Source organism: Numida meleagris, chromosome 16 (assembly GCF_002078875.1).
Source record: "Numida meleagris isolate 19003 breed g44 Domestic line chromosome 16, NumMel1.0, whole genome shotgun sequence".
Classification (NCBI taxonomy): Eukaryota; Metazoa; Chordata; class Aves; order Galliformes; family Numididae; genus Numida; species Numida meleagris.
In genome coordinates this window covers 5895192-5918126 of record NC_034424.1, presented here as the reverse complement: position 1 = coordinate 5918126, position 22935 = coordinate 5895192, and the positions used below count along the sequence as shown (strand labels likewise).

The 22935-nt window shown below is 43.2% G+C and overlaps 1 protein-coding gene across 4 annotated transcripts in view; it reads right to left on the bottom strand.

The window, feature by feature from the left end:
- Window positions 1–22935, bottom strand: part of NUP214 (nucleoporin 214) — a 42063-nt gene that overhangs the window by 4476 nt on the left and 14652 nt on the right. For 2 of the 4 annotated variants that reach the window (XM_021413569.1, XM_021413572.1), the window contains 16 exons: window positions 21187–21290; window positions 20461–20643; window positions 19891–19976; window positions 19720–19803; window positions 19137–19382; window positions 18256–18417; window positions 17700–17808; window positions 14556–14631; window positions 13777–13885; window positions 13403–13505; window positions 11228–11301; window positions 7871–9607; window positions 6395–6465; window positions 5731–5887; window positions 3446–3595; window positions 1685–1856 (listed from right to left, as the gene is read on the bottom strand). In XM_021413569.1, coding sequence (XP_021269244.1) covers window positions 1685–1856; window positions 3446–3595; window positions 5731–5887; window positions 6395–6465; window positions 7871–9607; window positions 11228–11301; window positions 13403–13505; window positions 13777–13885; window positions 14556–14631; window positions 17700–17808; window positions 18256–18417; window positions 19137–19382; window positions 19720–19803; window positions 19891–19976; window positions 20461–20643; window positions 21187–21290 — 3623 coding nt within the window. The remainder of the gene's footprint in view (window positions 1–1684; window positions 1857–3445; window positions 3596–5730; window positions 5888–6394; window positions 6466–7870; window positions 9608–11227; window positions 11302–13402; window positions 13506–13776; window positions 13886–14555; window positions 14632–17699; window positions 17809–18255; window positions 18418–19136; window positions 19383–19719; window positions 19804–19890; window positions 19977–20460; window positions 20644–21186; window positions 21291–22935) is intronic. The other 2 variants (XM_021413571.1, XM_021413573.1) reach the window with 2 other exon arrangements.

The window sequence follows — 22935 nt, the reverse complement described above, 5'->3', positions numbered from 1 at the left end:
AATCATGTCTGACAGGAAGCGGCAGTGAAAACAGCAACAAGGAAGCGTGGTTCAAAGTGCTTCTTCCAGCTGCAACCACAAGAGCACGCCTGCTGAAAAAGGCTGAGCGCCGTGCAAGCAGAAAAACAGCTTAAGCTGGGGATAGATTCTATTTATTTATTTAACATATAAGAGACATGAGATCCAGTCATCGCCTGGGAACAACTGAATCAAACCCATCTCACCCAGATGTTCAGGTCTTATGTGAAGCTCCTACACAAAACAGGATTGAGAGGCACTTGAGGTTAGTTTATGAAAGCAAAACCTCATTTGCTCACAAACAGTCGGAACTCCAGGCTGTTTACAGAAGTGTAGTGGTTTCTATTTTTGATGCCCATGTCATTTACCAAGTGATGCAGATTCTTCAGAATTGGAGGAACAATGAATCATGTAGTTAAGTTAGCAAGGCCCTGGCAAGTAACTTCACGGGATTTGTGATTTTTAAACTCTCTCCTAAAGAGGAAGGCAGAAAGGAAGCCACGTACAGGACTAAATTATGCCATGAGCTATCACATCAAACTTCATGGCAGCACTTGTAAAGTTGCCTGGGGATTTTGAGTGCGTTCAGTTTCAGTACAAAATCATGCAGCATAGTGGCTGAAAGTTGGAAGAGAAGAAGGTATCACTTGATTTGAAGTGCTGACATCTCTACAAGCGCATCCTTCTTTGTGGGGATCTCATGAAGCTATTTTTACCCTTTCCAAAGGGACTCTCCTATCTGCTGCACCAGAGTTCAGGGTGTTGCTGAAGAACCTAGCTGAGGCCTCCCACAGCTCGAGGGTGCCCTGGCAGATGGGGATCTAACCAACCTCACGGGGGAGTTCACAAGTACACTGCAGGATGTTCTACATGAGGCAGTTCATCCTGAAACCAAAGACAAATACTTGTGAGATACGTAAGCGCTAAGACCGGGAAGATGACCAGTTTCCTTTTTTCACTGCAAGTTTTTCTTTCTCTAATTGGGTCAAATAATTCTGGATCTAACTACAGGGCACGCAGGCGAGTCGCTTGCAGGTGCCACAATGCTGAAGAGGTGGATTTGCTGCCTATTGCAGAAGTTGCTTTGCAAAGTTTGAAGTTCTCTACTCGCTGAGCTAAAGAAGGAACCAAGCGCTACCTGCTCCGGTGCCAAGCACAAGCTTAAGAGGTAAAGAAACATGCAAAAAACCAATCAGTGTGAGATAAACACAACTCACTCCGGGACCACAGGCTGTTACAGGTACCTCTTCCCAACCTCCAAAGGTGAGAGGACAGACTGAACTCTCATGAGTATCTCTAGCCCAAATCTCACGAGTGGGTAAGGTGGCTCGACAGCGTCACAGACAACGTGTGTTACTTTCCTTGTTCGGCATAAATTGCAGGTCTCCAGCTGAACACATCAAGTGTACACGCAGGAAATACTCCTGCCTTCACTTCCACACATGCAAGAGCACTCACATTCCCCTCCTTCCCCAGCCTCTACAGCTAACGATTCAACGAGGTAGTTCCAACATTAAAATGAAATCATACATTATTTCCTCTGCGGCAAAGGCTTTTGCTTTAGGCCAATTAGAGCCTTTACCCCTACTGGAGAGGTAACTAAGCAGAGGAGGAGCTGTAATGCAAGGATATTACTTTCCCAAACCCTGGCCCCACGTTGGCTTACCCAAATCCTCCAGCGCTGGCTGCTGCTGTACCCTCGCCGAACACTTTGCCTCCCGTCGAGCCCAGAGGGCTTGAAAAGGTTGGGGCTGAACCGAATGCTGGCACCCCTCCAAACCCAGGGGATCCCCCAAAAGTGGGAGGGCTGCCAAACACTGGAGCAGCACCGAAGCCACCTGAGCAAAACAGAGGCAAAAAAAAAATAAAAAAAGGGACAAGAACATCAAGTAAGCAACAGTGGAGAAAGAAAGAAAGTAGAAAATGACATTTTTAAGTAGACAATCTCTGCAATGAAGTTGTTCATCTTGTTTGTCATCTAAATAAATAAAACTCACGGCTACAAAGCTTCCAGACAGCAGGATAATTTGTTACAAAAAGAGGTGGATAAGAGAAGTGCCTGAATACACATAAAAAACTCTATCCAAATTAAGAGAGTACCCAGGACCACATTCTGGGCCTCCTGAACATGCGAACATGAAATCAACTCATCCTCCAGAGCTGTGCTGTAAGGTGGTAATCTACCATTCACGCTTGCACAGTGTGGTGGGATCTCTACTTGCTTTATGCAAAAAGACCAGACTCTTAATTGGGACAGCAAGCATGCACAGCAACCAAGTTTCAGTAATCATGCATACAACAGGGAACAGAGATGCTTTCATCGTTATATCAAAAAAAATGGTGCTGTCTTCTAGAGCTCTGAACAGACTTCTGCACTATTCTACATTCATCTCCTGATATTACTGGCCTGTTTCTAATTGAGACTGAGGAATGTGAAGGACACCTGCTCTTTTGTTTGGCTGAGGACCGGGATAGCACCACACATTTTAATACCCTGGGTGAAATTCTAGTCCGTGTCAAGGTAATGGATACTGTTTGGCTGTAAACACAAAAGGTCTGGAAAAAATAAACGCTAGGCCTGAATTATTTAAACAGAGATCAGCTATCTCATTACCCCTAGCTCTAGGAAGTTAGAGTATTTATTGGAGGGGCTAAAGCTTTGCTTGAGATACACCTTCTTTTGCAATTCCTATTAACAAATAGTGGAGAAAGAAAAGTGAAACATGCAAGTAGCGAGTGCAGAACGTAATTTGTGGAGGGAGGGGGCAGGTGACAGTAAAAAAGGAAGACACTTAGTGAAATCCCCTATATTTGATTATATTAATTCAATCAATAGAACTAACAGCTCAACCACAAGAGAAAAGTGATGATGACAGCTCAGACTGATTTCCCAAGAGAGGGAGCTGAAGCATGTCTGATATCCACGTTATGGAGGAAGCTATCCCACAGTAGACACCTATGCATTCACTCACATGAAGAAACGGGAACAAAAAAGGGTTACAAAACCCAGACTGAAGTTTGGAATATAATTTTCCCAAGGAAGCATCTACAAGAGGAAAAATCTGTTCAATTCCATACCCTGCTTTCACTGTGTGCTAAATAAGACCAGCACTAATTCACACAGCTCTCTGCCTTTAAACCACAATGGGAACTTCTGGAATGAACCACAGCAAATGCAAAAATTACTCGATGCTTTTCTGCACAGTAGATTGTAAATCTCTGTCTTGGATCCACTAACTAAAATACACTAGGTTATTACTTACTGTTTAAAAAGCAATGCTAGTAACACGTACTGACTAACTGTCCACAGACATTTCCTGCACATATAGCAAGCTGGGGTTGGTATAGACATACAAATGGCAGAATGCTCTACCAAATAGCTGACATGCAAAGATGAGTGTTCATAGAGGGTGGGTTAACAAAGTACCTGCTTTGGTTGGACTAGAGAACCCAAAGCCTTGAGATGCCACACTGCCACCGCCAGAGCTGAAAGTGCCTGTAGGTTTCTGGTCTCCAAAAGATGAGCTGCCAAATCCAAAGGCCTTGGCTCCACTGTTCCCAAATAAGCTAGAAGAATCTGGGGAGATGAAGGTTAGTTGTTAAAGCTCATAACATGCAACATTCTGTGCCACTCTTCATTGCTGGGTCAGGAGAAAAGGAAACCCCTTTTACTTCCCCAGTCCCCAAGTACAGGAAAGAGCACTCTGCAGAGATAAGCTGTTTTCCCTACTTCTGTAGGCCTTTGCAGTTCCACCAAGCCACTCTGGATCCCATGGACCACCAAGAGCACTTTATTGTTGCAGTATTAATTAACAATAGCAGGGTCATAACACTGAGATTTCGAGCGCATCCCAGTGACAGATGATTTGTTTTGCTGCAGCCCACACTGCACTCAGTAGAAGTCAGTCACTCCAGTGAGAAATCAGAGCATCCACAATGAGTCTTTCTTGACAACACAAATATCCATCCACCACAATTACAGATTCTCTGTTCTTATGGCAATGGCCACTACTTCTTAACGTGATTATTTGACAGAATTACAGGACCTTAAAGCAGGAGCCACACTTGGCCAGCCTCACATGGGTGACCCCAAGTTTTTGTCTTTCACAAGGCTACAGAGATTTTTAGCATCTAGAAGGCCAACAGAGATCAGCTGAAGCCTTTCCCTGGTGAACCATGCATTTTATTTCATCACAAAACCCAATACTGCAATAAAGGAGGACTAAGTTAACAAGGATTGAGGACTGACCTCAACCATTCATCTCAGTGGCTCATTAAAGAGGCAATAAAAGAAATAGATTTGCTCTCACAATGCTTTAAATGCTACTTTTAGCCACACACAGCTAATTCTACAGCCTTTCTTTGTTCCTCTACTTTTACGCCTTAGCCACTGCTTCCCCTTCTTCATGCTTTCCAGCTGCTGGACTCCACCCCCTCTGCTTTCCCCTTCTGTCAAATCCAATTTGCAAGTGATGAAATAAAAAAAAGCTGGGCAGTCTCTTTGAAACAAAAGCAGCAGCTAAGAAAGTTATTAGCAGCTTCTGTGGCATACAGATACAGATAACGAAAGGAGATCTGCAAAAAGCTGTGCACAGAAGGCACGAGCAAACCTCCAACTAATTGCTACAGCAGAGAATAGCATACATGCACCTCAGCACCAATTTTAGAGGATTACTGAGACCTATTAGCCTGGAAATCTCAAGACTAATGTGTTTTTAATCCAAGCCTGGCAATAAAAGTAAATCCTGACATTAGCGGGCAGTGATCGATTCTTGCATTAACAGCTAACTGTGCAGAGCTTCTAAGAAAGGATTTCTAGGAGGCCCTTTAAAGTCCTTCTTGCAAAGGAACCCGGGGTTACCTTGCTGTATTCTCAATACTTCCCCTGCCTCCTTTTGTCGGGTTGGTTGGCTGGGCAAGAAGCAACACGTGGGAGGGTTGGTTTGGCTCCTCACACACAGATTGGTTTAGCTACAACAGCCATGTGAAGTGATGCCTTCTAGCTGGCAACCAGGGCAAAAGAAGGGACAAGTGCTGAGTTCCTTCTAAAGAAAACTTCAAGACAATTTCTCTACGAGTATCACGAAAGCTGGGCAGAGTCCCACCTCTGTGGGACAGACCCACCCTGTTTACCAAATCTGGTAATTTGGTAATCCAAATTGGCATCTCCTGGGCAATAACTGAGAGCTTACCCATGCAGCAAGTTTTGATCAAATACATTATACGTGCTGCATAAAGACAGTCATGTTAAGGATAGAAAGCTGAAGAAACTGCTGTCCATCACATGCACTGACTTGGTTTCACTTAAGCATGAGATTCAAAGATTTCTTTTTAGAGTGCTAGGGCAGATGACAAATAACAAAAGCTTTCTAACTTCCGACTAAGTTGGAAGCAGACATTCCATTACAAGAATTTAGGGTATTTGATTTTAAAGAAGCACTTTGGTCACAGAATTCCATGAAGAACATAAATATTCTTTGTACTTCTCGCCTTCGCTTGTTTGTTGCAATTGCTGCCCTACTTATTTTCCATAAACCTAGAAGGAAAACTACAGGAGAACACATCACACTCACTGTCTGCCTCTGTTACCCCTACGAGCCTTTCATGTCAACACAGAATTTACTAAAAGACAAAGAACAGCAGAAAAGCAGATGGGATCACAAGGCAGATGGGAATCAGAGCACATTTTGTATTCTTGTTTTCTTCACTTACTCTGGGAAGCTGCAGATCCAAATCCTCCACTGGGGGAACCAAAAGGATTCTTATTGGCGGCATCCTGACTTGGCTTTCCTCCCAAACCACTGAAGAAACCTCCATCTCTCCCACCACTTCCAGATCCAAAGAGGCCTCCAGTGGAAGATGAAGACTGCTAGGGCACAAGAAGGGCAAAATGGGGGATTTAAACCAAGTCAAAGCAGCACGTGCCCCCAGGGGTGATTCTCCTATCCCTCTGAGTGCACCAAGCCCTACAGAACCAGCAAGCAGACTCTTCAAGCACACAACACAATGAGATCTGACTTAAGTCTCACATCCCATCTAGAGAACAAAGCATGCCTTTGAAAAACACTCTATATTGTCCGAGTGAGTAAAAAAGAACACTCCACTTTCCATTTAGCAGGGAATAAAGGCAGGCTTATACTCCATCCCCACCTTATCTCCCCCGAGATTAGATGCTTGTCTCTGCACACCCCTCAGAAAACATTTATGCAGGTGCAGTTTTGGTGCCTCCTACATTAGCAAATACCCTCAGTACAGCCTGGGACAACTTTTACTGACCACATCAAATTCCACCTTTTCTCCTACAAACTCAGAGTACCCTGAACAAATCCACTGTATGTAACAGTCCCTTATTTCTGCAAATGCAATAAATACTTGCCTGCCCAAAGACAATGCCTCCAGTATTTGCTGCTTGCCCAAACACAGAACCTGTGTTGCTAGAACCAAAACCTGCCAAGAAAAGAAAGGAAAATAAATCACCAGCACTATTACTAGGATAGAAGACAATTCAGGGAGGTGATACTAGTGCAGAACAGGGAAGGACAGATCTCCTATGCCAAAGCACCCGGAGATAAATGATGTTACCAAATGTATCTAAGTTGGTAAAATTTAAAATGTGCCAACAAATAATAAATTCAGTTGACAATGTATTTGAAAGCCAATTTAAAAATAAACAAAATAAAAGGCCTTTTCTCTTGTGAGATTGTTGCTACCAATACAAGAGGACTGAATTTCTGTTAATGTTGCTATAATAATGCTGCAAGCCATGAAGAAGCACTGTAGCATTTTGATTTCCCCTGTGTAGAGGATCTGTGCTTTGTTACCTAAAGATTCCTTTTATAGATAATGAAATGTTTTGATTAAAAAAAGAACTCCCCATTCCATTTCCCAGTTCACTTAAATGTGCATTTTGTAATAAAACTTGCAGCTTCTATAATTAGGAACACCTTTCTCAAGCAGAGCTCATTTCCCCCAGTTTAACTATTCTCTGTTACTGTAGTTAAAATGAACAAGCAGTTTTGCCTACAGTGCCATCATTTTTAATTAAATGAGCCTAATTAGGTTTTCTTCCTTGGATATACATGCTCTCTAATATTACTATGTATGTTTCACTTGTCCCTGGAAGCTCTCTGAAGATCGGACAGACAAAGCTTTGGAAAAAAAACCCAATATGTTGTAGCAATGTGAACAACAAAAGGAGACCGACAAAGAAGGTTCGGTCTGGGCAAGCGTCCAATTTAACTGTATAGACAGGTAGCCCACGGTCATGTTACTGCTATATTTAATTTGAGATGCTTCCAAACATAAAAGTGGATTTAACAGATTAGTTCCTCACTAACCTATAATTTTGAGGGCTTAACACATTTTTTGCCGTGACAGATCATGATATAAGAACAGACCCAGCTATACTGCCACTGTGGCATGGACTCAGTGCAAAACAAAGCACTGCATCTGCATTCATTCCCCTGATTAAGGCCTCAGAACTACCTTGGTACTTCATGTAACAACTTACAACTTAATAGTTTGAGATCTTCTAGGCTGTGCTGAATCCCACCCAATTCTTTTGCAACAGACAGCACACCACGTAGTTCAAACTAAAGCCAAAGTAGACTGGGAAGTTGAGATGAATGCAACATTGAAAAACCTATGTTCAGTGGCGTTCCAATGGAGATCAAAGCTGAACAAAAGCTTCTTTGCTCTCCAACATTAACTTCCCCTTCACATGCACTGCAGCTCCTGCTCTTACTAATTGAAAAATAAAGCGCTGGAGGGAAAGAAAAGCATTAAAGGAGTCTGACTTCTCCCAGTGATAGACACTGCTGGAATACTGCGTGTCTCTGCAGTTTGCTCTTACCTGAGGCTTGGCAGAAGCTGAACCCAGCAGATGATGAAGTGGTAGTAACGGCGGCGGTGTTACCGAAGACAGATCCCCCCTGTCCAAAGCTGCTGCTCTGCCCAAACACTGGAGTGCTGCTTTGTCCAAACAATCCACCCCCGCTGCTGGCAGCCGGCTGGCCGAAGGAGAAGGAGCTCGCACTATTGGTGCTAGAAGATGCTCCAAAAACACTGCCGCTGCTTGAGGCTGCAGTGGAAGCTGCTGGCTGGCCAAAGGCAGGCACTGTCCCGAACCCAGACTGGTTGAAGGTAAAACCACTTGAAGAACTGCTCGCTGGCTGCCCAAAGGTCGGTGCTTGGCCAAAGGCTGGCTGACCAAAGCCCCCAGTCGTGGTGGTGCCAAATGCAGAAGAACCAAACCCTGCGCTGGCAGCCGGCGTGGTCACGGTGGCAGTGGTGGGTTGTCCAAATGGAGCTGATGCTGTGGTACCCGCCGGCAGCTGGCCAAATACGGAGGGTGTGGAAGGAGTGGCAGCTGTATCACCAGCAGGTTGGCTAAAGGCTGAGCCAGAAGAGCTGGAAGTTGGAGGCTGAGAGAACACCGAGGAGCCCGCAGAGGTGGGGACAAACACCGAGGCACCAACGGTTGGACTCTGAACACATGCAGGAACGTCAGCAGCAGCAGCCAATGTGCTCGTTGCTTCCGCAGGAGAGGCAATGGTTGTTGCAGAGGCTGTCGCTGAGATGCTCTGATCTTGTGGGACAGAGGCTGAGGCAGCAGGAGGCACCGGTGCCTTCAACTCAGTTGTGGAAGCAGGAGTAGCAATGGCATCAGGGGGAGGTGCTACTGATGCAGCACTGGAGCCCACGGTGCCAGTGTCCACAGCTGCTGTCTGGGATGCAGAGGGCTCTTTACTGGGCTCCGACAGCTGTATCTGTGGAGCCTGTGTCGTTGGAGGTGAAGACTCAGGTACTTCACTTTCAGATGTTTTTTCTGAAGCAGACAGCAGTTTGGTATCCCCTCCACCCTTATTAGAAGTTGGAGCCAGGGCAGCAGTTTGTGACGAACTCAAGAAATTCCCAAATGACAGAGATGTTGAAGTAGGGAGAGTAGAAGGGGCAGAGGCGGGTGCGCCCGTGCTGCTTGCTTGCTGAATACCAAAAGAAAAGTTGAGTTTGTTTCCACTAGAGCCTCCAAGGTTAAATACCGGAGGAGTCCCCGTGTTGGTTATCTGAACGCTGCCAAAGAGACTGCCTGTAGCACTGGTGCTGATGGAGGTGGGTGCCGTGCCAGCTGATGTGACTGATGTTGAAGCAGCTTCTCCAGCTTTTCCTAATACCCTGGGGACACCAAAGACAAACCCAGAAGGTACTACAGATGCTACAGTTGACTGTGCTCCCGCAGCGCTGGTAGATGGTGCTTTAGTGGTGGTTTTGGCACTATCATCTGCTTGACCAACACGCAGTCCTGAGAAGCTCCCAAGAGTTTCCCCAGATAGATTGCTCAGGAACAAGGTGTCCCCTGGCTTAGCCGGAGGGGTGTCCAATTTGCCAGAGGCTGTGGAGAGAGCAGAAGATGTTGCAGCAGGTTTGTTTGACTGAGTGCCATCTGCTGAAGAGCTGTTTGCTGCTACGGCTCCTGAAGCACTTGCTGGTTTGAGGGAGCCAAAAGCAAAGGAGCTGTCAGGGACTGCTCCAAATTTGGAGACCCCAGCAAGGGAAAATAAATCAGATTGAGCGGACTCCTTAGCAGGGGCTGTAAATGGAAGACAGAAGTTACAAACTGAGTTATGATACGCTAAGCTCTATTTCTTTTTAAACAAAAATACCATGATTTAGTCCCATACAGATTGCAAGAGAGTGCTTTTGCCTAAAACCTGTAAAGCCTCCTAACCATCAGAAAGCTGGTGCTTTCATGTGCATTCAAGGTACTACAACAGTGACCTTTTCTGAAGCCTTTATGGACAGGTTTACGGTGGCAATCTCTGTCACATATATATGCCCCAGCTTCCAACTGATCGTTTTTTCCTCTGTGTAAACCAATGGTCAGAACAGAGCTCAAGTCATATTTTCTGGCACTTGAAAAAGCTTCTCCAGAATCAATCTTTCTTTACAAATTCAACCATTGATAGAGCACTGAATGCTGTTTTTATGCAGATGTTTTCAGCTTTGAAATACTAGAGAAAAGCTCCTAAACATAATTGCCAAAGCAGCTCCAACAGCGTGAGACTGCTGAAGTTTTAAGGGGACTGAGCCAGCTTTATCTGATGAATTGTCATTTCATTTCAGAGCACCACTGAAATTCTGACTTGATGATACTGCTCTGTTCTTTGGATTGTTAATCAGTTTGGACAAGGTACGGGAATCTGCATGGAAATCAAGTAACTGAGCAAAAGATTCTTAGCACAGCTAAGGCATTATCCTTGTATTTTACCCTACGTTAATAACTGACAGTTAAAAATGCATCATTTGTTTCCTCCTGGAACACTGAAATTCCTTCTGTTCTTCTTCCCTTATCATCTAACAAGGCAAAAGTGTTGCCATTCCACGGAGCAATGCAAGGTAACTGCCTTTGCTAAGGCTGTGCCTTACAATTCTGTTTCCTGCACCTCCTTCTCCTCCTTCAATCTGCTAGTTACCTAAACTTTTAGGTTAACTTGATCTTCAAATTTTAAGGCAAGTTAGTTGTTTCTACTTAAGGTCAACAGCATATTGGTAGCATTTCTGTGACTGTGATCATCTAAGGACATAAACAAGCTAAGAGGTGTTATTTTGTATTACAACAACTGATAATGTTGGAAGGGAGAGAGAGGATGACAGAGACTTCTGAGCATTCAATCTCTTTTTCAAGGCTGAAACAAGAGTCAGTTAAGTTCAAGACAATTACAAAGCAGATGCATCAGGCCCCTCTTCCCAGACCAGGTGAATGTGATCTACCTATGAAATGGAAAGGCAGCCTATACACTGATATTGTCAAGTCAGTTTTATAAGCAACACAAAGCTGCTCCTATTACTCCCCTCCCATTATTAAACATTCACTCCACGTAATGCCAGCTTTCTATGCCAGACTACCTTGGCAACTTTAAAATCTACAGATGAACGATAGAGGAAATGACTGCAGATATTACCCTCCTCATAAACCAGTACCCCTTGAATGTTCATGGTAGCAAATATTTAGTTTCCTCTTAATTGAAAGGCAGGTGGCCTAAATTCTCCTACATACAGGACATAATCCAGCATATGTATACAATGTTATTGCAGCTACTGCAATTTTAATAATAGAAGCGCAATATAAAACAAGAACCACATGAATTAGGAAGAGTAAGCATTCTCTTAGCAGAGGACAGATGCAGTTTGCACACTCTTCCAATCTAACCTTGTGAGGCAGCGAGGCTGGGCAGCGTCGGTGCTGAAGCAGCTGACGTGACAACACCAAAATTAAACCCAGACCTAGGAGGAAAGAGGAAAAAGGGAAAGAATGACTTTGAGCTCAAAGCACTGAAATTTCCAACCCCATGATTAACACAACCTTGAGACTCAGATTTCCCATGCAAGTCTGTATTAGGTCAGACACAAGAACAGTTTCTCCAACTAGACATTTGTTTCCCCCCTGACAAGTCTTCTAGGAGAGTCGATGAGAGTCAGAATTCAAAGCCCTTTCAACTGTCCCTCATCCTCTCCTATTCTTTTGTTTCTGCTGTACATTTCTTCCCCGTTCAGCTCAGCAGCCAAACACCATGCACCAAACCACTGTAACTTCTGGGAGACTAGCAACAGCAGAGGCTATAGCAATGACCAGAGCTTACTGAAAATTAAGAGACTGGAATGGTAAGAGAGTGCATATACAGAAGGGAATAACTGGACACTGCCACCCCTTGAAAAGGAGATCACTCACAGCAAGACAGAAATTAAAGTTTCAGTGATTGCTGAACACTAAAAAAATTGTGTCTTGCAAAAATGCTGTGATCTTTCAAAATGAGCAATGGGGTGCTCCAGAGACCTTCATCCCCTGAGGCTTTTTAAGCTTTCTCACTGCCTTGTCCTCTGATTCTCAAGGACCAGCTGCTGATGCAGTAGTCAGGCTGCATAGCTAAGACATCACAGACAACAGTGCTGTATTTAGCACATGGTTTATAGACTGAAGCCTGGACAAAGGCAGGGTTTGTTTGCTTTTCTGAATCTGAATTTCAGTGTTTCAAGACTATTTTAGCCTTTTGAAGAGTACTACAAGGCATTTAGATAACATCCACTTGACAACCATCAAAGAAATGTTTAAGACTGAATGAAAACAGTTATTTGAAAGTATGAGCGTGCTCTGAAATACTTAGTGTTATCTGCTTCATAAAGAGAAACTCACTTCAGTATTAGATACCTAAATATGGAGAATTTCAAACAATTATTTGTAAGGAGCCCCTCCTCTTCCTCAAAGATACAATATGATCAATGAAATATTTTTTTCAATCCCTCAAAAACACTCCATAAGGGAGGTTTCAGAATAACTACATGTTCATACCATGCACCGTGCTTTGTATTACTGCTATATGATAGAAACCACCAGATGGCATGGTGACTCTTCAGTCACTTTCACAAACAGAGAACTTTCCAAGCCACAACATGGAGTTTGTTCGTTTGTTTTAAAATAAGAAAGTAACTCAGCAAGTTTGACCATCAGCACAAATTTCTAATTGGAAAAGCCTAATTCGAAATTCCAGCACTTCTACATCTCAAACTTCTACCAGCATTGGAAACCTGCACAGGTAGGCCTAGGTTAGGAAAAACAACATTTCTCTCTTTGGAATCAATCTTCAGAAGTGATTATTAATATGATCATATCCAGGTTCTTCTCCACTCTTCTCTGGAAGTGGAAGCTTCCAAAGTTCAGCCTCCCCACTTGCCACTGTAAAGTCAAAATTCATTCTCACATGCCCCTGTGCAACTTACTAGGGATGGTTTTCCTGCTACTGCTTTTTTCACTGTAAATAAAGAACGGAGTTTGAAACCATCTATGGTCTGCCTTGGTTGTGTGTTCCTTAAATCCAACGCAGAAGATGCAGCATGTATGTTCTTCTTTGACTCTATGAGAAGGGGTCACTTGCAATCCCAGACAGTGAACCCCGGGTATCAGATCACGAGCTGCTTCTTTAACCACAGTTACACTGCTCTAATCTCAAACCATCACCTGGCAAACTACCAGACGGCTGAGAAATACCAGTACATGCAGTGTTTGGTTCGATAACCCACTGTAACAGAACTCAAAATGAAGCCAGTCAGGCTTTAGCTGCTTTTGATTTTCTTGATTAGTCACAGATTGAAAAAGGCAAAAGCAACACCGTATCATATCAAATTCTTACAGACCTTCAGACCTCAGTGAGTAAGGCTTCCACAGAAGAGAAAGTTTTCCAAAACCTTCGTGTCTCCCTACCCTGCCCTAGTCTAATATCTGCAGGTGTCATTTTACAGTGCTATGCAGCTTGTAGGTAACACTTGCTGTAACAGCTGATACATTCATACTAAACATCAACTACAAAGAAATGCTGAACTTCATACAGACCCCACAGAAGAAAATGAGAAAGCCTTGTTAGGCTGTGCAGATGTTGCTGGTACTGATGTCACTGTAGAGGTCACAGCTGTAACAGTTTTTACCGTCCCTGGTCCTGTAAGTTATAAGAAGCAGCATTACCAAAAAGACAGTTCACAACATCCGACAACCAAAAAACAATAGAAGAGTCTGCAGACACAGCCTACAGTTTTATCAACTGGAAACAAAGGATTTTTTGCCAGTTAAATTAGTCTGATATTTGTGCATAGAAACATACCTCCTGTTGTTACATCATCACAGAGTATGTGAATTATTTCAAAGATGGAAGGGAACAACATCTATCTGATTAGAGGAAAGATAGGTGTCACCATCTTTAGACTACTTACCTGAGATCTTGCTGCCAGATGATGTGGGACCAGGCGCAGATGCCACAGGACAAGATGGAGATACAGAAGAAGGTGGAGCCTGTCCCTTCAGTGAGCTCGTTTGAGGTGTCTAAAAAACACAAAGAAGCTTTAAGTCAATGCAGTCTGCACACTGACAAAGGTCCTTCTGATCTTGGTCTGATACTATGAGAGTCAAGCATCCTGACCTAGAGGAAGGTGGTCAAAGTACTTGGCAGCACCCTTCAAATTTGGGCCCCCTATATCTTGACATCTAAACTCTGGTTCAATACTCAACTTTTTCAACAAGTCTCTTGCAGAGGCCAGCAAGCCTCCATGTGCAACAGCTCAGTGACTCCACAGGAGAGAGACCACTGCATGGTTTTCCAATGTGCTACCATAAAACTTAGCAGCTTGCCCACCAATGAGAAATGTTTTCAGTAAAATACAGGATAGGCAGACTATTCTTTATCTTGACTGCCTAGCACTTCTTTTGCGTGACATTTGACTATATTTACCTAACACCATTTCCTTTGTTGTTAGCTGCAACCCTTACTGCTGCAAGGCTGTAGCCACTGAAAAGCTGCAAGTCTTCAAAAGCGAGAAAAGGCAAGATATAAAATGAAACCTAGCACCGCTCCGTCAAGGTCACAGATAAATAAATACAGAGCAGGCTACGAAGAGAGACTGTTAGATGACCTGCTCACCAACAGCTAAACCCCAAACTGTATTTAACAAGTCTGAGCACAGTATACCACAGGGAAAGCTCTGTATCAAGATACCTGCTTAGCCTGATTTGTAGCAACAGTTGCCAGAACTTGGTGGACTGCCTGGGCTGCAGAGTGAGGAACTGATGACCTTAAAAAGAAATATTAAAACATTAAATGAGTGGCTAGTCTAAAAGTCGGTTTGCTTGTCTCTCAGAATGTACAGCTTCCAGAAGACTTGAATAACCTCCGTTATTAGAGATTCCATGCACAACTCCAAATGAACAAATCTGATTAGGGAATAAACCTCTTAAATGAATCATCCACATTTAACAAAGGAAGTCTGCAAATGCGTTTAAAGCTCTAGACTTAAATGATCAAGTCTTCTTCACACACTCTTGTCTCCAATGAGAGTCAAGCTGTTCTGCTTTACAAGGAGCCGATGAAAAAATCGGCAGGTAAGGGGATTACAATTTTATGCCTAGTGGATAACAAAAGTAAGAAGCTTCCTTTACAGTGCAGAGCCCAGAGAAGTATACATAAGTACATGCAACCCTCAGAACTGCTGAGCAAGGAGTCAAAGCTATGGAAAGAAAAAAAAAAATAAGGTGTTCCACGTCTTTGAAGTGTTGTATAAGAATTAATGAAGTCATGACAAGAAGCGCGATAAGGCTAACCTATATTCTCCAAAACAGGTTTGGAATTTTGACCATGAAATAAACTGCACATCAGAGCCTACAGACAATTACTGCAGAACGACAGCAGCTTCCAAGGTGAAGCATCCTACACGCCGTGAGCCATAAATGCACCTAATCACTCTAACTTGAGAACAGCCATCCAGTTTAAGCATCTCCTCAAGTAAGCGGCTCACCAGCTGAAATGGTTAGTGCCAGAAGCCTTCAGCAGCATAACAAATTCAACACTTAATTGCATCCTCTTACCCTAGTGGAGTTTTTCCATCTTGACACAGGCCAGGTATTCCCTAATGCAATAAGCAATCTCTGTAGTGCAGAAAGGGCCCATGCTGCAAACTCCAGACAGCAAGAGAATCTGAGCATTAAGCTGTATTTCCCAAAAAGCATGAGAACTCCCAAACTGCACTGAATACTGGGTCAGCTACATGCCAGCTCACAGAAGTTTCCTACTATATGGATGCCAAAGGCAGAGGACACACGTATGCAACAACATATTTCAAGTTCATGCAAACCTTGGACAAAGAAGGAAATGCAAAATCTGCGATATTCATGATATGGTGGGACCTTTTTTCTAGAAAGATCACAAGACCACTTGATTCCGAGCTCCTCTGGCAACAAAAAGGCTGGCTGTGATCTCAGTTTGAAAACTGAATACGAATAACTGGGCTGGAACCACCACCACACCTCGTCACAGCCCACTGCACAACTGGTAACAACTGAAAGACCATTACTGCTTAACCACCCGAAGAACGCGCTGCGGTGGCAGAAGACAGCCAGTACATCTGAAGTAGCAAAAACTGATGGATTAATTTTGCTCGGTGAAAGTTCTTTATTTTAGTGCTCAGTCTGACTGGCAGGCTCAGGCAGGTAGAATTGTTAGCATGTTTTTATGACGTCAAAATAAGACGGTAAAAAGCCGTCAAGATAACAAGCCAGCTGGTGAACTACACATGGGAGAGATCACATCTATCCTGCCAATCTAAAACTATTTGAAAGTAAAGCATGTCGTTAGCTGCAGTTCAAATGAACACCAGTCTCAGATACGTATCACTCACCCATGTCTTTGTCTATGTACTGCCAGAACTCTGCTGTTCTTATTACAGATTTGATGAAGACGGAAGATCTCTAAACCAATTTTACAGATAACCCACTTACAGCAGGTTAAGAACTCTTTCCTGACACAACTCTGCTTTTAGCAATATTTCCCAAGCAGAACTGCTGGCAAATTTTACCTACACTAGTTTTACCACATTTGGAAGAAAATACATTAGTAAAAACCTCCCGAACTTTTTCCCAATTAAAATGCAGAAGAATCCCTGGGTTAGCTTTCAATGTCAGCAGCTGAGTTCCACCAGTGTAAGACTGCTCCCTTTTTGAAAAGCAATACCAAAGGAATTTTACTTTCTTCTTTGACAGCGAAGAATATACACATTTTTTTCTCATTTTCATACTTGTGTAACAGAAATTGTCCCAAGAGCTGCATGTATAGTCCACACTTATCTGGATAAAGAATTTGCAGCTCCGTGGAGACTTACAATCAGATGTACATGGTGATTCATCCTGTTTTTAATGCCTCTGCACTACGACAAATGCAGTAACCTCAACTTTGCTCAGATTTTACAGTAATGCCCTTGCCTCCCCATCCCAGAAACGGCCATGCATTATCTTGGTCTTAAGCACTGGTAGGAACATCAAGCAAATATAGTTTCAAGGTCGTTACCAGCACAGGGAAAGGGACTAGTTCTGCAGCTGGTGACAGAGCCTGGTGATAAGACAGAAATCTCTGGCATGAGCTGAGCTGGCTGTTGTCTCTAGGCAGCAGAGTAGGAAAGCCAAGAGTTACAGCTAACTCAAAAGAAATTTTAAATTCAAGGTTAAATACCAGAAGCCAACTTTCATAGTTTCCTCATGAGGAAGACAGCTTTGCAGCTCTGTATTCTTCCAAAGTGATCAACACCCAGCCCTTCAGTCAAAAGTCTGATGTCGAGAAATTTAAGACAAGTTTTCAGAGAAGCAAGAGTGCTGTTCTACCTCTCCCAGAAGGTGAGTCAGGGAACAGATGGGAGAGGCATAACCCCAGAGTTTTTCTCTGCAATTGACAAGGAAGTAAAAAGAACAGCATCTGGACAGCTTCAGTCCACAGACCACATTCAGCAACAGAGAGGTGCACTTTCATTGCAGAGAGAGACCTAACAGTATTAGTGACTGCAAATACCAGACACAAATTGTGTGTTCATGATAAAACCACTAGATTTCCGCAGGAGGGAATGAATTAAGATGCATTTCACAGACAAATGGAGGATGATGTTAATATTGGTCTTGCTGTCTGCTTGTTCAAGGATTTACCAACAGCTTGTCCTGATCTGGAAAGAAAACATTTTTTCCATTCATTCCACAAACTCAAGACTCATTTCTAAACGCACCCACCACTTCACATTAAGTCAGACTACTGCTCTACACTGGTAGATGTGCTCTACTGCAAGCATTAGTGAAGGCTACCAGAAAAAAGGGAGATCTCACTCACCCTATCACTGCAGAGACAGCTGGAGTCAACGCACCAGTCTTGAGTTCTCGTACATTCACCACCTGGGGAACGTTCTTCAGAGTTGATTCAGTCAAGGAAGTGCTCACAGCTTTAAGAAAAATAAGAAACGTGGTAAATACCTTCCCCATATTAAACACTGCAATCAGTGTGGCATCTCTGAGTAACTCCAGAAGAAATCCATTTAAGTTTCTAGAAGGCATGTGGTGTATCTGGCCCTGAAGCTGGCCATCTCAGCCTTCAGTAAGGACACCAACAAACCAATTCTTCAGCCGTGCCAGGGTCTCCTAAGTCATTGGCTTCCCTGCCACTGCACAGATCAGATGGGGTACAAAGAAAGGTGATGTGGGAGTTTCTCAGGCATTTTATACCAGTAGCTTACGGGAAAAAAAGGAAGACAAAAACCACTAGATAGCCCAGAAGCACAACACACAGACGTTTTGCACTGCAACGGTCTTTTCCTTTGAGAGCATTGAATTCCTCTGAAATTCACATTCAGAGGCTCAGAGGTCACTTGGGCAATCAGCCATCCTTTTACCTGGGGGCTGGGTAGCCATCTGCCTCCGCAGAGCTGCTGCAGCAGCTGCTTGTGGTGCTGGAACGGTGACGGTGGGAGCAGGGGCCCCATGTTTCACAGTCTTTGTTGCAAGCATTGTGCTGTCCGCCCCTTGCGGTATGATTCTGTTTGAAGACGTAGGCACTAAATGGCAAACAAAATATTACAGTTCACTCAATCTTTTCAAATCAGGAAAACTTGAAAGCCTTCGCAAACTACAGCTCCTATGATTAGACAGCTTCCTTCTGATAAGACTGATCCACAGGCTTTTTAAACAGCTGACACTTTTCTAGCACAGGCAGTTTCAATATCTCAGAGAACCCACCAAGTAAATTGCAGTAGTTGTCACTTCAGTGCATCAGATGACTTTCAGTTTGCTGCTGTAGCCACTTATACTGACAGCTTATTTATCATTTTAGGGTGTTCAAGTTCTCTGATTGCAGACCAGAAAATTTGAGTATATGCAAATTTAGTTATTATTGTTTCAGGGCTCAGAAATCCTAACCTTATGCACACCCACCAAATGCAGAAGTACCTCAGTCTTCTGTTTTGAGGGGCAGTATTTTAAGAAATAAGGCAAATTACTAAAGGAAGACAGTGCCACCTATGGCCAGTATGATCTACAAGTAAGAGGCTGTCAAAATGCAGCCAGCAAGTCAAGGTCCTTTAGGGCATTTAGGTACTTTGGTGTGTTCATGAGATTACAGTGCCACTCTGCTAGCTGCTTCTGGGAACTTGACAATGCAAATCCCCCTGCTGCAATCTTATTTCTCCAGGACTTGAAGCACTGGCAGTTGATACAGTGGTTAAAGGCACTGACAGGAACACGTGCAGAACAGCAGGAACACTGCAAAACAACTCACACAGAGTACCCAAGGAGGGGTGTTGTTTCCCAAAGGATGGAGAGGGAGCCACCAAACCAGGCTGGATAGATGGAGTGCGGACCACAGGGGCATGACGAGGGACTTGGACGGGAGCAGCCTCCTCTTCCTGGTCTGCTGCCTGTGGATCCTCATTCTCCAGGGACTGGGAAACTGAGGATGTTGAACTAACTTCATCCAAGTCCTCGTAGTATCTTGTGGACAGGAAGGCAGATCGGGACAAACTTGCTACAGCAACAGAAACAAAAAACACGGATATGCTAAGGTGAGAGAACCATCCAGCCTAGCAGCTAAGACATACGTTCTATTTTAGGATGCTCTTCTACTGGCTTGCTTTAATCCTACATTGCTAGGATATGACTTCTTAACTGCCAGCAAATGCAACTTTCAGTAAGATAGTAAATGTAGTAAATTCTTACTGAGGGCAGATGAGGGAGTAGTAAGGATGAAGTAAGGGCAGAGGTTGTGAGAAGCAGCCATAAGCTAATTTCAGCACTGGTTCCCACAGGAGGTAACTCACTCTCCTAGAAAGCATTCCAGACTTTTAAGGTAACTAAAGGTTTACCTGGAGCTGTAGACCTAACTGGAGGAGTCTTCCTCTTCGCTAGAAAATTCCTCAACTGATTCAGTTTCACAGGAGATAATTTAGCTGGAAAACAGAAGAGAGTTATTAAGTCTGTATCAGAGCGTTAAGTTAACATTTATGCATGAATAGCAGGAAGAAAGAATACATTACCAGGTGCTTTAGGTGGGGGTTTGGCATGTGATTCCAGGGTAGTTTTCATCAAGGCACTGCGCAGGCTTTCAAGGTCACTGTCAAAACTGTGACACAGCAGAATAATCAAACATGATCAGCAGAAAGAAATCAACCAAATGAGGAACAAAAAGGGGCCAAAATTAATCACTAGAACCACTAACTTATCTGGAAGAACAGCGGGCTCCTCTAGATACTGTGCTATTTAAATGCACATATCTTGATTTACTTTGGAAGTTTCTAAAAGTCATTCACTTCCTCCCCTGATTTCAGTCAAAAACAGCAGAACCTCTGCCCAGAGGTTCAACTATCCTGATTACACTATGATAAAAATATAACTTTCAAGGGAAATTTCTGATAAGCATCAAACAGTGTGTCACATAAACATAAGCTTCTGTATTACCTGGGCATAGCTTCGTATCATTTCTAGGACGTACTGTTCTCACACACCACGTCCACAGAACACCACTCTTTGGAGGACACACACACTTGTATACTGCTGGGGGCAAGAGAGCAGGGGCAACACCACTCAGGAATTTGCATTTCACATACCTTTGAGCACTGCTAAGAGAGGATGTGTCACTGGGAACACTCCACTGAGACGTTTGATTATACAGTCGCAGCTGCTGTAGGCTGTTCACCAACTGATTGAGTCTCTTCTTCTGCTGATTGATTATTTCCCGGTTATTAGCAAGGGTGTTGAACAACGTCTCTCGCTCAGGAACAACCAGACGCCTTAAGACATCAGACCAAGAAACACGGATCAAAACAGCTCTACATATCAGCCTGCAAGCAGGCATGCATGTACAAAGTGGTTTAGTGGTTCCAGCCAGTTCTACTCCACGAGGCCAAACAGAGATTGTTTTAAACACTAAGGCAATTCTGTTTGTCTCAAACACACATTTCCCCTTTGGGCACGCTGTAAATTTCTTTGTTTAGCTCATTTACTAGAATATCTTTTATTTATTAGGAAGGTTTCATTAGCTCCTACCAAAGGATGCACTTAGTCCCTATGAAGCTTACTTCACAGGTTTTTTCTATTATAAGCACTATTTTGCCAGGCAAGGGGATGTAGCAAGCATGGAACAAACTTCCACAGCCAAGCAATCTGAACCTACAGCTTTCCACTGACATGTCTTAGTTGAACTTTATTCATAAACCCCACAAAAAAGAGATTGTACTATTAAATGGAAAAAGGGTTTTGCCTATTGACGAGGGGCAGCGACTGATTCACTGATAGGGCCCTCACAGTTCTGCATTCCTCTTTCAGTTACTTACTTCTGCTTTCTCTCCTGTTCCAGGTGCCGATCCCATTCCAAATCCAGAACATCATTCACATCCTGAACAGCAAACTTTACATACTGGTGCAAGCGTCGAATTTCCTGCCATGCAAAATAAATCAGATTTCCATTCACTTCAGAACCCTCAGTTTCAGTACAAGAAGCTGCAGACTCTTTGGCTTCAGTCAGTCCAAGCCACGTGACACCTACCCACATTTTTGCCTGGAAAATTTTATCCAGCAAGGTAGAACACAACACAGAAAATCTAGTTATTATTATTTGTGGAGTACATACAGGGTTGGGCCTGGCCATTTATAGTTCAGAGCTAGGATAAAACAAGAGTTTCCATGATGTTTGCAATACACTGCCAGGTCTTTTCAGAAAAGGTGGTACAAACATCAGGCATCACACAAAACAAATCTTATTTCAAACTTCACTTCCTGAAGATGAGTCACTTTACAGCGTTGAAATGTCTAACAGTTATAGGCAACTGAATCCTTGCAGGCTATTCACATGGCTCTTGAATACCAGCATTCACAGACCATGATTCATGAAAGCATTCATGAACACTTGCAGCTCCCACATTAATGAAAAGGATTAACTTGATTTTTATAGGTTGGAAATAAAAAAACAATAAGGCACAAAGAGAATTAAGTGACCTATCCACAACCACGCGGTTGCAAAACCGGCACAATGAAGTCAGATATCTCTTGCTACAAGGCCTGCTCCTAACCAAAACCAGCTTTCTGTCTCACAGTTGTCATCCCTCCAACCTGTCACAGCATGAACACGCCTTTAATTTTCATTTCATAAAATGGAAATGAAAACCACATTTCGTTCCAGCTCATCTCAACAGAGTGTTCACTTAAGCACAAGATGAACCAGCCAAGAAACATTGTTTGGGAAGGATTCCACTGCAAACCTTTTCAAGATACAGCATGAAATTCCACTGTGACAAACCCAGCCTGAAACCAAATCCAGTACTACTGCAGGCTTTGTGTTACACATTACAAGGCACTGATTTCCTCTCCAGCAATTACAAGCATTATATATTGTCAGTTCTGAACAGCAAACCAATATGCCTGGACATCAGAAAAGCCTCAGGGTTTGTTTTATTTTTTAAAAAAGCTTCATTAAAAACTAGTATAAGAAGCTAACCAAGCGGGCATTTTTCACCCAGGAGAACAAGGGTAATGCAAACTGAACAAGATTTAACTCAGAGTAAAGCTGTCCTTCTAGTAAACTTTTAAAACGTTGACCCGAAAGCTCTCTCCTTACATGCCAATCCACTTCCCTCCTACTCTTGTGATTCTTTTCACGTGATCCTCCTTAAACATCAGTGAAATATGCATTTCAAGGTCACCATCTCTCTGAAGTCGCAAGCGTAAACTTTTCACAGAGAAATACAAGACATCAAAGAAGGCATAACATTAAGACTGTGAATCAATCTACAAAATCCAGGTGAAAATTAAGGAAGAGACCTAAAAAGTTACTCCAGATCAGCTGATTCCTAGTACTGTCTGCATGCACGTTCTTGATACCTACTGTAACAAAGATGACACCCAGTTATGCCTTCAGCCTGGCAGTCAAACTTCTTGAGGGGGATTTATCAGTGCACAGAAGTGTACATTTGTAGGGCACATTCACTCTATTTTATTTAGGGTTCAAAAGTGTTCTCATCACCAGAGCTGTAACAAAGAACGCTTCACCCCTGGTTTCCTTTTTCTCTTTGAAAGCCTCTTTATAT